Source organism: Chiloscyllium plagiosum, unplaced genomic scaffold (assembly GCF_037043375.1).
Source record: "Chiloscyllium plagiosum isolate Xiang-an unplaced genomic scaffold, Cpla_swu_hap1 HiC_scaffold_12, whole genome shotgun sequence".
In the NCBI taxonomy this organism is placed as follows: Eukaryota; Metazoa; Chordata; class Chondrichthyes; order Orectolobiformes; family Hemiscylliidae; genus Chiloscyllium; species Chiloscyllium plagiosum.
Window position 1 is genome coordinate 9,000,204 of NW_028270150.1, and position 15,746 is coordinate 9,015,949.

A 15,746-nucleotide genomic window follows, 5' to 3' on the forward strand; every position below is an offset into this window, starting at 1 on the left:
CAAAAGTCATCTCTGGAATAAAGCGTTCATCAATTGTTAGAAAAACCACTTGGTTTACTCATGTCCTTCAGGGAAGGAAATCTGCTATCCTTACCTGGTCTGGCCTACATGTGACTCCAGACTCACAGCAATGTTTCTTAATCCCTCTGAAATGGCCAACACGCCACTTAGTCCAAGGGCAGTCAGGGATAGGTAACAAAACAAAACCCACGAGAGAATAAAATAAAACTAAGACTTGAGACATACAATATCCTCCCAATGCCCAATCACAGAATCTCTATAGTGAGGCAACTTGCCCTTCAGCCCAACAAGTCCACACCGACCCTCTGAAGAGTAACCCACCCAGACCCATTCCCCCTAACCTATTGCTCTACATTTACCCCTGATTAATGCAACTAACCTACACATTACTGAACATTATGGGCAATTTTTCACAGCCGATTCACCTGACCTACACATCTTTGGACTGTGGGAGGAAACCAGAGCACCCAGAGGAAACCCACGCAGACACGGGGAGAATGTGCAAACCTAACACTGACAGTCGCTCAAGGCTGGAATCAAATCTGGGTCCCCGGTGTTGTGCGGCAGCAGTGCTAACCACTGAACAACCGTCCCACCCAACTCCAGAAGAAGAATGGGAAATAAATGTAAAAAACTGAAAATGCTGGAATGAAAACAGGGAGGCAGGAGAGGGTAGGTAGAGGGTCAAATTGTGGCAACAGTGTGAAATGTCCCAGTGTACAATAGTATTTGCTGCAGGTTTGATTCCAAACACTGTGCTGTGAAGTACTGTTAATGGCATTCTGTGGAACACGTCAATGAAAAATCAGATTGATTCCTGGCACACTGCACCTCAAGGGTGTTCAGCAGGGTCACTTGTACTTTGTGATGGAGGAAGGCGCAGAAATGAAATGACTTAATTCTGTTGAGATTTTTTGTTTGTTTCAGGACATTATGCCGTGCTTATTATGAGCTTTCAATGTTTTTGGGGCTATTTCAAACTAGGTGGCACAGTCACTTGCACAGAATGGGAACAGAATGTTGCACATTGATGCTCACAGATTAAGTGAGAGGGTGAAACTGTGGCAGATGGAATTCAATGTGGGGAGAGGATGAGATCATTAACAATGGATCTAAGAAAGATCCCTAAATATTTCCTAAGTGGTCAACAGTTACAAACTGTGGTGGAGAAGGGTCATTCAGTCAGTGACATGGAGGCAGTGGCGTTATCACTAGACTATTAATCTGGAGACTCCAGGTAATATTCTGTAGAACCCAGGTTCGAACCCTGCTCTAGCAAGTATTTCCAAATCAACATAAATTACAAGTTGAATGACATTGATTGCTGGCTCACTAATGTCCTTACCCGGTCTGATTGAGAGGACTGTGGCTGACTCTGAACAGACCTCTGGGTAATAAATATCAGCCCAGCCAGTAATGGCCACATCTCATGCATGACTTTTTGCTGTACAGGGATCTGCTAAGATCTAGTCAACAAGCACAAAAATAATTGAAAAGTTTGAGAGGATCTTTGGCTTTGTCTGAAGGGGACTAGAAAACACTGAGATGCTGCCCTTTGCTGGGAGATCACAGCTGGAAGACTGTGCTCAGTAGCTCAGAGATAAGATTCAGTGAGATAATTTCAAACCCAGTAATCTCTGGACTGAGCCCATGTCAGTTCTCCAATGTTATGGCGTTTTAGGTCAGACAAGTTTGGACCATTTCAGAGTTTGGAGAGTATGGACAATAGATTCCTCAAGCAAGGATCACAAATGGCATTTCACAGAATCCTTACTGTGTAGAAACAGGCCATTCAGCCCCCAAAGCCACACCAACCCTCCAAAAGGCATCCCAAGCTGTACCACCCATCCTATCCCTTTAACCCTGCATTTCCCATGGTTAATCCACCTAACCCGCACAATTTAGCATGGTCAATCCACCTAACCTGCAAATCCCCAGACACTATAGGGCAACTTCCCATGGCCAACCCACCTAATCAGCACATCTTTGGACTGTGGGAGGAAACCAGAGCACCCAAAGGAAACCCACGCAGACATGGGGAGAAAGTGCAAACTCCACACAGACAGTCGCCTGAGGCTGGAATCGAACCTGGGTCCTTGGTGCTATGAGGCAGCAGTGCTGACCACTGAGCCACCCTGCTGCCTCAAAGTTCTGAAAGAAACAGACTGCAGCGGCTCATTAATGGCAGCTCATCACTACCTCCATCTCCAGGGCAGCTAGGGACAGGCAATAAATGGAGCCCAGGTCCCTTGAATAAATCAGTTTTGACAGGGCAATGCTGCAAGATAAGGCAGGAAATCCTTTGGAGTTGTTCCTGGTTTGCCATGAAAATGTCAGAAACTCTCCTGAGCAATGCTAGGGGTCTCCCCAGCCTGACAGCTGGAGCAAAGGGAGGAGGAGATGGCAGTTTAAATGAATATCTGGTTCTCAGACAGCTGGATTTGAAACATTGTACTCTTAGGGAGGTGTCACTGCAGATTTCCCAGAATGATCCAAAGACATAAAGAGTCAAATTATCAGGATAGTTCACAAAAACTAATCTTTCATTCCCTTGAGTGCCTCAGGTTAAGGAGTGATCTAATCGAGGTGTTGAAGGTGGATTGGAATTCAACTATTTGCCCTGGGAGTGGCAAAAAGAATCTCCTCTTCCAAAGGGGAGTAAACATCTGGAATGCTGGCTCTGGAATGTTGCCACCTCTGGAGGTAAATTGAATATTTCTGAACAGGGATCGATACATTTTTTTGTGAATAAAAGGGTATTAAGTGTTTCAGAACCAAGACAGATAGACAGAGGTCAAAAACAGAGCAGCTGTAATCAAGTTAATCAATCAATTAACTTCAGTCTTGAAAGCTCCAAATGTCTCCTAGTCCCCATAACTTTCTGTAGTTGACAGCACAGAAAGAGGCCATTCATTCCAATTGGTCCAGGCAGGTGTATGTGCTGTTTTTGAGCTGACCGATACCCCAGCATGTAATCTTCTGATCCATTCTCATTTGTCTTTATCCAATTCCCCTTCACTGCAACAAAACTCTTCTGCACAACTACTCCTATAGTAGTGAGTTCCATATTGCTATCACACTCTTTTCAACTGAATTCCCCACTGGATTTGTTCGTGACTGGTGATAGCTATAGCCCAGGTCTTATTCACATCCTTGCTGTCTATCGTGTCAAATCTCTTATAATTTTAAACAATTCTATTTTTCTGTTTTAGGGATCACAAAATTATTACAGCATGGAAGGTGGCCATTCAGTCTCTCATGTCTATAATAGCTCTCCTAATGAGCAATTAACTGCATTTTGATTTTATTCATTCATGGGATGAGGGCTAGGCCAGTATTTATTGCCCAGAGGGGAGGTAACAGTCAAATGCATTGCTCTAGAGTTATATGTAAGCCAGACCAGGTAAGGATGTCTGTTTTATAGAACTTAGAACAAAGAACATTACAGAGCAGTACAGGCCCTTTGGCCCTCGATGTTGTGCCGACCTGTGGAACCAATCTGAAACCCATCTATCCCACACTATTCCATTTTCATCCATATGTTTAAACCAATGACCATTTCAATGCCCTTAAAGTTGGCGAGTCCACTCCTGTTGCAGGCAGGCCATTCCATGCCCCACTACTCTCTGAGTAAAGAAACTACCTCTGATATCTGTCTGATATCTATCACCCCTCAATTTAAAGCTATGTCCCCTCGTGCAAGCCATCACCATCCGAGGACAAAGGCTTTCACTGTCCACCCTATCTAATCTTCTGACCACCTTGTATGCCTCTCTTAAGTCACCACTCAACCTTCTTCTCTCTAACAAAAACAGCCTCAAGTCCCTCAGCCTTTCCTTGTAAGACCTTCCCTCCATACCAGGCAACATCCTGGTAAATCTCCTCTGCACCCTTTCCAAAGCTTTCGCATCCTTCCTATAATGCGATGACCAGAACTGTACGCAATACTCCAAGTGTACAGCTGCAGCATGACCTTGTGGCTCCGAATCTCAATCCCTCTACCAATAAAAGCTAACACACCGTATGCCTTCTTAACAGCCCTATCAAGCTGTGTGTCAACTTTGAGGGATCTATGTACCTGGACACCGAGATCTCTCTGCTCATCTTCACTACCAAGAAGCTTACATTAGCCCAGTACTCTGCATTCCTGTTGCTCAATCCAGAGTGAATCGCCTCACACCCTTCCATAAACTCCATTTGCCACCTCTCAGCCCAGCTCTGAAGGTTCCCTGAAGGGCATTAGTGAACCAGATGGGTTTCCCCAGACAATTTCCCCAGGCTATGGATTTATGGTCATCATAAGATCTTTAATGACGAATTGTTAGTGAATTTAAATTTCGCCTTCTGCCACAATAGGATTTGAACCCAGGTCCCCAGACCATTACCTTGTTCTCTGGATTAACTGTCTAGGGATAACACACTCCCTACTGTGATGCTCAAGGATATTTAAGAGTTGGCCATATCATTGTGAATCCATAGCCACATTTAGGCCAATTTGGGTGAAATTTCCATCCCTAAAGCACGTTACAAAACCAGATAGGCTTGCATAACAACCATCCCTAGTACCGTGGTCACCAAGACTGTCAATTCCAGACTGAATGACTGAATTTGAATGGCACCACCTGACAGGCTAAGGTGTGAACCCCTGGTCCCCGTGCATTAACCTGGGTCTCGGAATCAGTGGCAATACCACGAAGCCACTATCTGCCTGGAAATTGGCTGGTAGAAAAGACACAGAGAAAAGTAGAGTGCCCGAGCCTGAGGAGTGACCTTATCGAGGTTTATAAAATCATATGGGGCACAGATAGAGTAAATAGTCAAAGTGCTTTTTCCCAGGGATGGGGGAGTCCATAAATAAAGGGCAATAAAAAACCACCAATTCGACTGGGACAACACATCTATCCTGGGACAGGCTAAGCAAAGACATGCCAGAGAATTCCTAGAGGTCTGACACTCCAACCACAACGCCATAAACAAACACATAGATCTAGATGCCATCTATCAACCCCTCAGAAAACGAACAGGAAATGACATCACCACAAACCCCAGGAACCCCATCCAGGTCAAACATATAAATAGAAAGCAGGAGACAACAGCTTCGCTTCACTTGGAGGTCGCCACTGATGATGTTACCTAGCCAGGTAATGAAACGTCTGGATATCAAACCTACAGCTCAGTGAGCAAACCTACACCCTAAACCTCAACCTGAGCTACAAACCTTCACAAACCTTGCATAAAGGGCATATGTTTAGGGTGAGAGGGGAAAGATTTAAAAGGCACCTGAGGGGAAATTTTTTTTATGCAGAGGGTGATGCGTGTATGGAATGAAATGCCAGAGGAAGTGGTGGAGGCTGGTACAATTACAACATTTAAAAGGCATCCAGATGGATATATAAACAGGATGGGTTTAGAGGGATATGGGCTGGGTGCTGGCAAATGGGGCTAGATTGGGTTGGGATATCTGGTCGGCATGGACAAGTTGGACCGAAGGGTCTGTTCCCTTGTTGTACATCTCTGTGACTCTAAAATACCCCAGCCTATTTGAAGCCCAGAGCCTGGAACCATAAAGATAAGACAGTCCCTTGTAAAAGCAACAAGGAACTTGAAATGATTCTCTTTTCTGAAAGGAGTGGGGTGGATAATGACCTCGCTGAAGCATGGAGAGGTTGAGGTAAACAGTGTCAATGTATTAAAGGTGAAGTGAGATACACACCCGAGTGATAAAGGGTATATTGATGGGGCGTGTTGAAGTCAGGTGGGAGGAGGCTTGTGTGCAGCATACACACTGGCATGGAGCAGATGGGCCGAATGGCTTCCTGCCGATCTGTCGAACCCATGTAATACATTCTGCTGTGAGAGTCGCGTTGCAGCATCTTCTCAAATTAAGGCACGTTGCAAAAGATTCACTCTGTTTCTGTTGTGATAACTGTTTTCTCACTCCTCCCCCCCCAGTGCTAGTGCAGAGAATGAAAAGTCATGGCTGAATCCTGACAGGTCAATTATTCCAGCTCTCAGCTCCTTCCCAGGGACAGGGCTATGAAAACAAAAGTTGTTGTCGATCTCATGAGTGCAGCCGCATAGAAATTCCATTTGTTATTTTCCACAATAGGCCAAAGGGCTGGAGACAAACTTATTGCTGAGAAGTGATAAATTGTTTGCTGTATGAGAGCAGGTATTGGAACTGATGCGGACACATGGAAAACGCTGAACCGACAAGGAACAGAGAGACAATGGCTGTGAGCAATGTGGTCAGGGTGGGGGTACAGGATGGGAAGAGGTGGCCTGTACCTGCGACGCTGTGCAGACTGGCAACACAGAAACAGAAAGAAGGAAGAACGAGAGAGATAGGGAAGGAAGGAAAGCCTGTTTGAGTCAGAAGGGAAGGCAGACCAAGGGAGCTGACAGGGAAGACACAAAGAGAAGAAGGGAGAGATAGAGAGCAGGAGTGATGCAGTGATGAAGAGAGAGACAAGAAAACAGGTGGGAATAAGAGACACAGAGAGATAGAGAGGGATGGTAAAAGGGGCCAAGAGGGAAGGAAGGGTGCAAGAGGAAATATAGGGGAAAAGGTGTGAGGAAGAGGGGCAGAGAAAATCATCGGAAAGAAACGAGATGTGAAATTAGGCGAAGGAGCTGATAGAGACAGAGAAGTAGAGAGAGAGAATAATTGAGTGCAAACTGCATAACTCACTTCCACGTTAGGGTTGAGGCCAGGTCAGTTATTGACAGAACCATTTTTTCCAGGACCGTGAGCAGCAAATAGTGTGGTGTGGAGGTGAGCCCAGGCAGTTAGACAAATGTGCACCAGACTTGGTCCAAATTAAACGACAGTCGATGAAAACAGAGATTGAGATGAAACACAACCAACAATTATAGGTTTGGATTGGCAATTTCTATCAGGCTGTGTAACCCGCTGCTGCTGGAGGGGAAAGATCACTCATACTCTACCCCTCACCGGGTAATAGTACACACTATACCCCTCACCTGGTGATGGTACACACTACACCCCTCACCTGGTGTTGGTACACACTGTACCCTTCTCCTGGTGCTGGTACACACTGTACCCTTCTCCTGGTGCTGGTACACACTATACCCCTCACCTGGTGCTGATACACACTATACCCCTCACCTGGTGCTTGTACACACTGTACCCCTCACCTAGTGCTGGTACACACTATACCCCTCACCTGGTGTTGGTACACACTATACCCCTCACCTGGTGCTAGTACACACTGTACCCCTCACCTGGTGCTGGTACACACTGTACCCCTCACCTGGTGTTGGTACACACTATACCCCTCACCTGGTGTTGGTACACACTATATCCCTCACCTGGTGTTGGTATACACTGTACCCCTCACCAGGTGCTGGTACACACTATACCCCTCACCTGGTGCTGGTACACACTGTACCCCTCTCCTGGTGCTGGTACACACTATACCCCTCACCTGGTGCTGATACACACTATACCCCTCACCTGGTGCTTGTACACACTGTACCCCTCACCTAGTGCTGGTACACACTGTACCCCTCACCTGGTGTTGGTACACACTATATCCCTCACCTGGTGTTGGTACACACTATACCCCTCACCTGGTGTTGGTACACACTATATCCCTCACCTGGTGTTGGTATACACTGTACCCCTCACCTGGTGCTGGTACACACTATACCCCTCACCTGGTGATGGTATACACTGTACCCCTCACCTGGTGCTGGTACACACTGTACCCCTCACCTGGTGTTGGTATACACTGTACCCCTCACCTGGTGCTGGTACACACTATACCCCTCACCTGGTGATGGTATACACTGCATTCCTCTCTAGATCGCAGACATCAGAGTAACTGTGTCCCTGTAGAGTTAACACCTTCCATCAGGGAATGACGGTGGTAGAGAATGTGGTCTTGTTCACCTCAACCACATCCTGCTCAAGTTCTCTTTGCAACAACAGGCCGGGATCAATATCTCCAGCCTTCTGACAGAACTGAAGTCAACTTCTGGTCAGGTAGAGATCCCGTGCTTTTCTCTCCCTCAGTCCATGCTTTCCCACGTCCGTCTGGTATCTCTTTCATTCACCATCAACCACTCGTATCCTACCCACTGAAACCTCTTCAGTGGAGCAGACAGAATATTGTTGTTCTCAGTCCCAGATGGCCCACTGCCCTCTCACCTCCACCAGTGAAAGGGTGCAGGGGTAAATGGGGCAGGCATTTTGGGGAGCCACATTTTCAACATGAATATTGTTGGCTACTCAGTGATGATTGAAGAAGTTTACTGGCCAATAGCTCAAACATAACAACACAGCTATTCCTGTACCATTAGCAATCACAGAACACGATATTCTGTGAGTCAGTGAGAAGTGTGGGCCATTGGGCACAGTTTGTGCAAAGCCCCTGTGTGTTCTGACACATTCAGAGGCTCGACAAATACATCCTCGGAATGATTGATGGTGTATTTCAGCACTGTGGGACCTGCACTCTTACATATTAAGTCACCGGAAAGTTTTTGCTTCTTTTTAGATGTCAGTCTTGTTCTCGTCAAGCTGAAGGATATTAACGCAGGGTAATGCATCCCATTCCGTTCCAGCCAGTGTCTGTCAGAACCAAAACTTCCCAGGTCTGGAAACAGCACACAGATTCAGAACAAAATTAACCATTCTCCACCCTGCCCTCATCAAACACTGCCAGGACAGGGACAACACTGGGTTGGATACAGAGTAAAGCTGCCTCTACATTGTCCCCATCAAACTCTCCCAGGGCAGGGAGAGCATGGGGTTAGATTCAGAATAAATTTCCCTCTACACTATCCCCAATCAAACACTCCCAGGACAGGGACTGCATGGGGTTAGATACAGAGTAAAGCTCTCTCTACACTGTCCACATCAATCACTCCCAGGACAGGGTTAGATATAGAGTAAAGCTCTCTCTGCACTATCCCCAATCCCCCCCCCCCCCAGGACAGGGACTGCATGGGGTTAGATATAGAGTAGAGCTCTCTCTAAACCGTTCCCATCAAACACTCCGAGGACAGGGAGAGCATAAAGTTAGATTCAGGGCTGTTCAGGACTTTGGCTCGGCCACAGCTGGAGGACTGTGTGCCGTTCTGGTCACCACACGTTAGGAAGGATGTGATTGCACTGGAGCGGGTGTGGAGGAGATCCTGCCTTTTCAATGCTGAACTTTCAATGGTGAAGAAGAAAAACTGTTTATTCGGCTATGCATTGAAATCCCAGACACCTTTTCCCTCCAGATTTCCAACAAGTTACTGAGTGGGGAACACAAATTCATGTTGAATGGAACAGGACATGAGTCTAACTGAAAGGGGATGGGGTGAGATGCCCATTCAATTCCAGAACTACTGATTACAGGTTCCATAAGAGATGGGAACACAGACACTTTGTGTGACCCACCTTCCTCAGTCGTGCGTGCAGTTTTCGATTCACTGTCAATCCCTTGAAACTCATTGAAGTACGGCCGGACTTTCATCTCATAGGTGATGCCCTTCTTCAGGTTGTTAAGGACTGCACTTCGCTCGGTGGGCACTTTGACCTCCATGACTTGCCAGGACGAGGGGCTGGGCAGGCCGGAGACTTGCCGGAACAACACACGGTAACCCTGGATGAATTGTGATTGGCGCTCCACCTGGGTGGGACAAATGGAGAAAGCGATTAGCATACATCACTCTGACATCAACTGTCCACCAACCATCCCTTCCAACGCACTCCGAGGGGGAATAAGGAGATGCATTGTGAACTAAACAGCATGGCCATAACTAATGACTGGAGGCAAATAAACACATCTCACCACATGGCAGCTGAAGATCAGGAAGCTGTCAGTAAAGAACACAGGATCCTTGGCATTTATGTGCCAAGATTTGGAGGGCACCTAAAAATCTCTGGGCATGATGTGTTGAGAAGGACGGCAAAGCTTAGGACTAATTTTGAAAAGGGGCAAAGGGAGAGTTTCCATCGCAAAGGAGGAAGAACAGGGTGAGTGCGAATTACTGGGCACTCCTTTCAGGGATTGGCTGACGAATCTCCGGTTGCGCTGTAAGATTCTTGCTTCCACTTGTACAATTCAAGACAACAACTGCTTCAAACTGACCGGCACCAAAGGCGATGTGGCCCCCATTATAACCTGACTCTCTGGAGTGTCAGAGAGCAGGAGCAAGGAGTTGGTCTTCACCATCTGTGCCATTTCTTTGATCGACTTGCCCCAATCTCCATTGAAGCAGAAGTAGGCCATTCAGCCCATCTAGTCTGCTCTGCCATTCAATGGGTTTGTGGCTGATCTGATAAACTTCAACTCCATTTTCCTGTCCTTTCCCCATAACCCATTGATTCACTTCCGCATTAAAAATCTCTCTCAGGCTTGAATACACATAATGACCCAGCCTCGACAGCCCTCTGTGGTAAAGAATTACAAAGTTCACAACCGTCAGAGAGAAGATATTCTTCCTCAGTTCTGTTTTAAATCTGCCACTCCTTCAGCTAAAACTATGACCTCTCATTCTGGATTGACCATAAGACATAGGAGCAGAGATTAGGCCATTCAGCCCATTGAGTCTGCTCTGCCATTCGATCATGGCTGATAGGTTTCTCAACCCCATTCTCCCACTTTCTCCCCGTAACCTTTGACCCCCCCAACAATCAAGAACCTATCTAACTCTGTCTTAAATATACTCCATGACCTGTTCTCCACAGCCTTCTGTGACAGTGAATTCCACAGATTCCCCACCCTCTGGCTGAAGAAGTTTCTCCTTATCTCCGTTCTAAAAGATCTTCCCTTTACTCTAAGGCTGTGCCCTCAGGTCCTAGTCTCACCTGCCAATGGAAACATCTTCCCAACATCTATTCTGTCCAGACCATTCAGTATTCTGTAAGTTTCAATTAGATCCCTCTTCATCCTTCTAAACTTCATGGAGTATAAATTCAGAGTTCTCAAAAGTTCCTCAGATTGCCCCACATTCTCTCTATGTCTACATTATCAATCCCTTTCACCATCATAGATATTTACCCTGAGACTTGTGCCCTCATGTTCTACATTCCCCAGTCAAAGGCAATCTGCCTCTCAGTAGCTACCCTGCAAAGCCCCTTCACAATCTTGAACCATCCAATGAGATTGCCTCTTCATGGCCTTGGCCCATCCCACAGCACTGACAGCCAGTGGGGTCCATTCATTGCTGGAATAACGTGGCACAGCAGACTCCTCCTTCCATCATTCCAAACTGACTACATTGACCGTGTTGGAGATGTGGTCAGGGGCTTGACACCAGGGTGCAGTCTCCCAGATGAAATCCGCCACTTGGACAAAGTCAGAAGTCACATGAAATCAGGTTATGGTCCAACTGGGTGATGTGAAATAACAAGCTTCTGGAGCGCTGCCCCTTCGTCAGCTGGACTTCCACGCACCGAAAGCTTGTGATTTCAAATAAACTGGTTGGACTATAACCTGGTGTCATGTGACTTCTGACTATGCCTGATCGTTGCAGTGGCCAATGACAGCAGCAGGGTTTTGTGATGGGAAAGGCAGTAAAATGGTGAGGTGCTTACCGTCCACGTGACTTGTATACTGGATGGAGTGAGCACAAGCGGGTTATGTAGGCGTACTATAACCTCACCGAGTTCCCGCTGAACTTGCCTGTGATCCACTCCTTGAGCCGGTGGACTGATATCTGTGAAGGAACAGTAAAAGGCAGACAACATTTGAGATTGAAAACAGTGAAGGCTGGACCATGGAGAGACAGGAACAAAATGAACAAGTCAATAACCTTTGATGAGAGCTGAAGAATTGAGGCATCTCACAGCGGCATTTCCCTTCAGCACCCTCAGAGGAATGCTCACATTCTGCTTACACTCTCATCTGTCATTAATACACTTCACCAAAAAAACACTCATCTGCTTCATTCGAAGGTGTAATCATTCCAAATGTGAGTTAGTCTCAAACTAAATGATTATATAGACCACAATCTTCCACATTTTCTTTTATCATCTCAACTGATCATGGTTTGGTAGATGTTCAGGGGATTCTAATGCCGTGCTGTCCCTGTCCTGGGAGTGTTTGATCGGGGATGGTGCAGAGAAAGCCTTACTCTGTATCTAATTGCATGCTGTCTCTATCCTGGGAGTATTTGATGGGGACAGTGTAGAGGGAGCTTTACTCTGTATCTAACCCTGTGCTGTCCCTATCCTGGGAGTGTTTGATGTGGACAGTGTAGAGAGAGCTTTACTCTGTATCTAACCCCGTACTGTCCCCGTCCTGGAGGTTTTAAATTTGAGTGCTTTTTTTTATTCATCCATGGGACATGGAAATTGCTGGCTGGGCCCAGCATTTATTGCCCATCCCTAGTTGCCCCTTGAGAAGGTGGGGGTGAGCTGCTTTCTTGAACTGCTGCAGTCCTTCTTAATGTCCTTAGGGATGGAATTCCAGGATTTTGATCCAGAGACAGTGAAGGAACAGAGATATATTTCCAGTCAGGATGATGAGGGGCTTAGAGGGGAACTTGCAGGGGGTGGTGTTCCCTTGTATCTGCTGCCCTTGTCCTTCTAGATGGAAGTAGCCGTGGGTTTGAAAGGTGCTGCCTGAGAATCTTGGGTGAATTTCTGCAGTGCATCTTGTAGATAGTACACACTGCTGCTACTGAGTGTGAGTGGTGGAGGGAGTGGATGCTTGTGGATGTGGTGTCAATCAAGTGGGGGCTGCTTTGTCCTGGATGGTGTCAAGCGTCTTCAGTGTTGTTGGAGCTGCACTCACTCAGGCAAGTGGGGAGTATTCCATCACACTCCTGTCTTGTGCCTTGTAGATGGTGGACAGGATTTAGGGAGTCAGGAGGTGAGTTACTCACCTGCTCTTGTAGCCACTGTACTTGTATGTACAGTTCAAAGTTAAAAATTACACAACACCAGGTTATAGTCCAACAGGTTTAATTGGAAGCACACTAACTTTCGGAGCGACGCTCCTTCATCAGGTGATAGAACTTTAACTTTGTACACCCCAGTCCAATACCAGCATCTCCAAATCATAATCTAGTTCAGTTTCTGATCAATGGTAACAAGGATGTTGGTGGTGGTGGATTCAGTAATGATGTAGAGGAAGCTTTATTCTGTATCTAACCCTGTACTCGTGCTCTCCCTCTCCCAGGTGTGTTTGCTTGAGAATGCCGAAACTCAAATACAAAAGAACATCTGATGCTTTTATTTCATTCAAAACATTAACCCTTGGAACTCGTCAAAACAGATACTCATAAATACAGACCCTAAACCTTCACAGCAGCTTATATTTCATGGAGTCTCGCAGGGGAACTGATTCAGGAAATGAATGGGAAAGCAAGTTATGCCACGCAAAGGATTGCCAAGGATAATAAACAGTGTTTCTGTCAACGAACACACTGAGTCTACAACCCTAAAGTGTTCGTGAAAGCTTTAGCTAATGTGCTGTTTCTGAGGTCTGGGAACCTTTTTCATGAGTCTGTAACAATTTGTGTTTCAGTTTTGGTTTGCCCATGTGATCGAACTGAGTGAATATCTGTCCACTGCAGTTACTGAGCTGTTAGCTTTTCTCGATCTGTTCAGAATGCAGTCCTGCTTTCTCCTCCATCTGCTGCTTCCTTCCCCATTGATCGGATTGGTGCTGGAAGCCTGTCACTTATTGCTCTTGTCTAAATGGAGCAGCTGTTACTGGGTGACCTGCTTGATCCATTCGGGGAATGGGGACAAATCCAGGTTGTGCGATCTGCTAGCAACACCCATCCTTCCTGCAGCGTTTAGACAATGTAAAAACAACAGCAATTAATGATTGCCATATCATCTCCAACCTCTCCGACTCCACCATCACCATTCTCGTCCTCTCTCAGTTTCTTCTCTGAACGTCTCTGTCTAGTTTCAAGGTGCCAGCCCTGTCAGCTCCTTCATCTTCCTGGAGGCTGTAATCTCTGGGATTTCCTCCCTGAACCTTCCCACCTCTCCCATCCTTGGAAGGTGTTCCTCTTTGAGCGAGCTTTTGGTCAGCTGCTCTTTTCTCATTAAGTGGCTCAGTGCCAAAATTTACAATGTCATATCTGTCACGCTGGTAGGGGATGGTAAAGGCTCCATGGAAAGGCACAAAATTCTATGTAAATTCACATTGCACTACACTGAATATACAGCACAGAAACAGGCCATTTAGCCCAAACAGTTCTTACTAGCACTTATGCAGCCTCCTCCTTTCCTTTCTCATCTAACTCCATCAATGGAAACCTCCCCTTACTTCACATAAAGTCATACAGCATAGAATATGCACTTTGGCTTATTGATTCTGCACTGACCTATCTACACCAATCCCACGTTCCAACACTTGGCTGGAGCCTTGAATGTTATGACAGGATCTTACGTCTCTCTCTGTCTCTGTCTCTCATGTCTTTGTCCAATCTCCTCTTCAATGTCACTTTGCTATTTGCACCAATCTCTCTGAGTATCAACATTGAGTTATCCAATTTTAAATAACCTCCCTTCCTATCCCCCAATTCCCTTCCCAGCCCCTCCCCCTCCCTTCCACCCCTCCCTGCCACCAACCAGATTCATTCCTCCCAGTGACTAATAAGGTCGTACCCTCTGCCTCTCTTCACCTATTCCCACTTTATCACCCTGCCCCCACCACTCCCTTTATCTGCAGCTCCTCCCACATCCACCTCCAGTCCTGAAGAAGGGTTACTTCCGAAATGTTGACTTCTCCACCTCCTGATGCTGCTTGGCTTGCTGTGTTCTTCCAGCCTCCTTCTTACTACAAATACACTGAAGGAAGCAAAAGGCCACAACACAATGTCAGATTGGGACATCTCTTCAACCACCAATAGGACAATTACTCATCGGGTCATACAGCACGCAGACAGACCCTGTGGTCCAACCAGTCCATGCCAATCATGTTCTGAAACCAAACTAGTCTCACCTATCCCTCCAAACCTTTCCTATTCATAAACTTATCCAAATGTCTTTTAAATGTAGTAACTGTACCCACATCCACCACTTCCTCAGGAAGTTCATTCCACACGTGAACCACCCTCTGTGTAAAAAAATTTGGCCCTCATATCTTTTTTAAATCTCTCTCCCCTCACCTGTGGGACCATACCTCCTCTGTTTATGGTTAGTGATATAAGCAGCCAAATCAAGTGTGGAATGACCATCCCAAAATCCTTATGGTGCAGGATGAGGCCATTCAACCCATTGCGCCTGTAACAGCTCACTGAGCATTTTGACTCAGCATCAATCTTCTGTTTCCACCAAACTCTTGCACACTACTTCTCTCCAGATAACCATCCAATGCCCCTCTGGAATGCCTCAGTCAAACTTGCCTCCACCACATTTCCAGGCAGCACCCTAACCTCTCACAGGGTGCAAATGTTCCTTTTCACCTTCTGCTTGCTTTTTCCACAAAACATTTCAAATCTGTAACTTGTTCATTAAGAATGTTGAAAACTATGACTGGGTCTGAACAGAGTAGATGAAGAGAAGCTGTGGCTCAGTGGTTAGCACTGCTGCCAAACAGTGCCAGGGTCCTGGGTGCGATTCCAGCCTTGGCTGACTGTCTGTGTAGAGTTTGCACACCCTCGCCACGTCTTGATTTGGAGATGGTGGTGTTGGACTGGGGCTTACAAATCACACAACATCAGGCATATTTGGAAGCACCAGCTTTCAGATTATTGCTCCTTCATCAGGTGATTCTGAAGTATAAGATTGTAAGACATAGAAC

General features: G+C 46.3%; 1 protein-coding gene across 6 annotated transcripts in view; it reads right to left on the reverse strand.

Moving 5' to 3' along the window:
• The window catches only part of robo2 (roundabout, axon guidance receptor, homolog 2 (Drosophila)), a 1,751,833-nt gene that overhangs the window by 115,047 nt on the left and 1,621,040 nt on the right, over window positions 1-15,746 (reverse strand). For all 6 annotated transcript variants that reach the window (XM_087992449.1, XM_087992448.1, XM_087992445.1 and 3 more), the window contains 2 exons: window positions 11,576-11,697; window positions 9,434-9,665 (listed from right to left, as the gene is read on the reverse strand). In XM_087992449.1, the coding sequence (XP_087848575.1) occupies window positions 9,434-9,665; window positions 11,576-11,697 (354 nt within the window). The remainder of the gene's footprint in view (window positions 1-9,433; window positions 9,666-11,575; window positions 11,698-15,746) is intronic.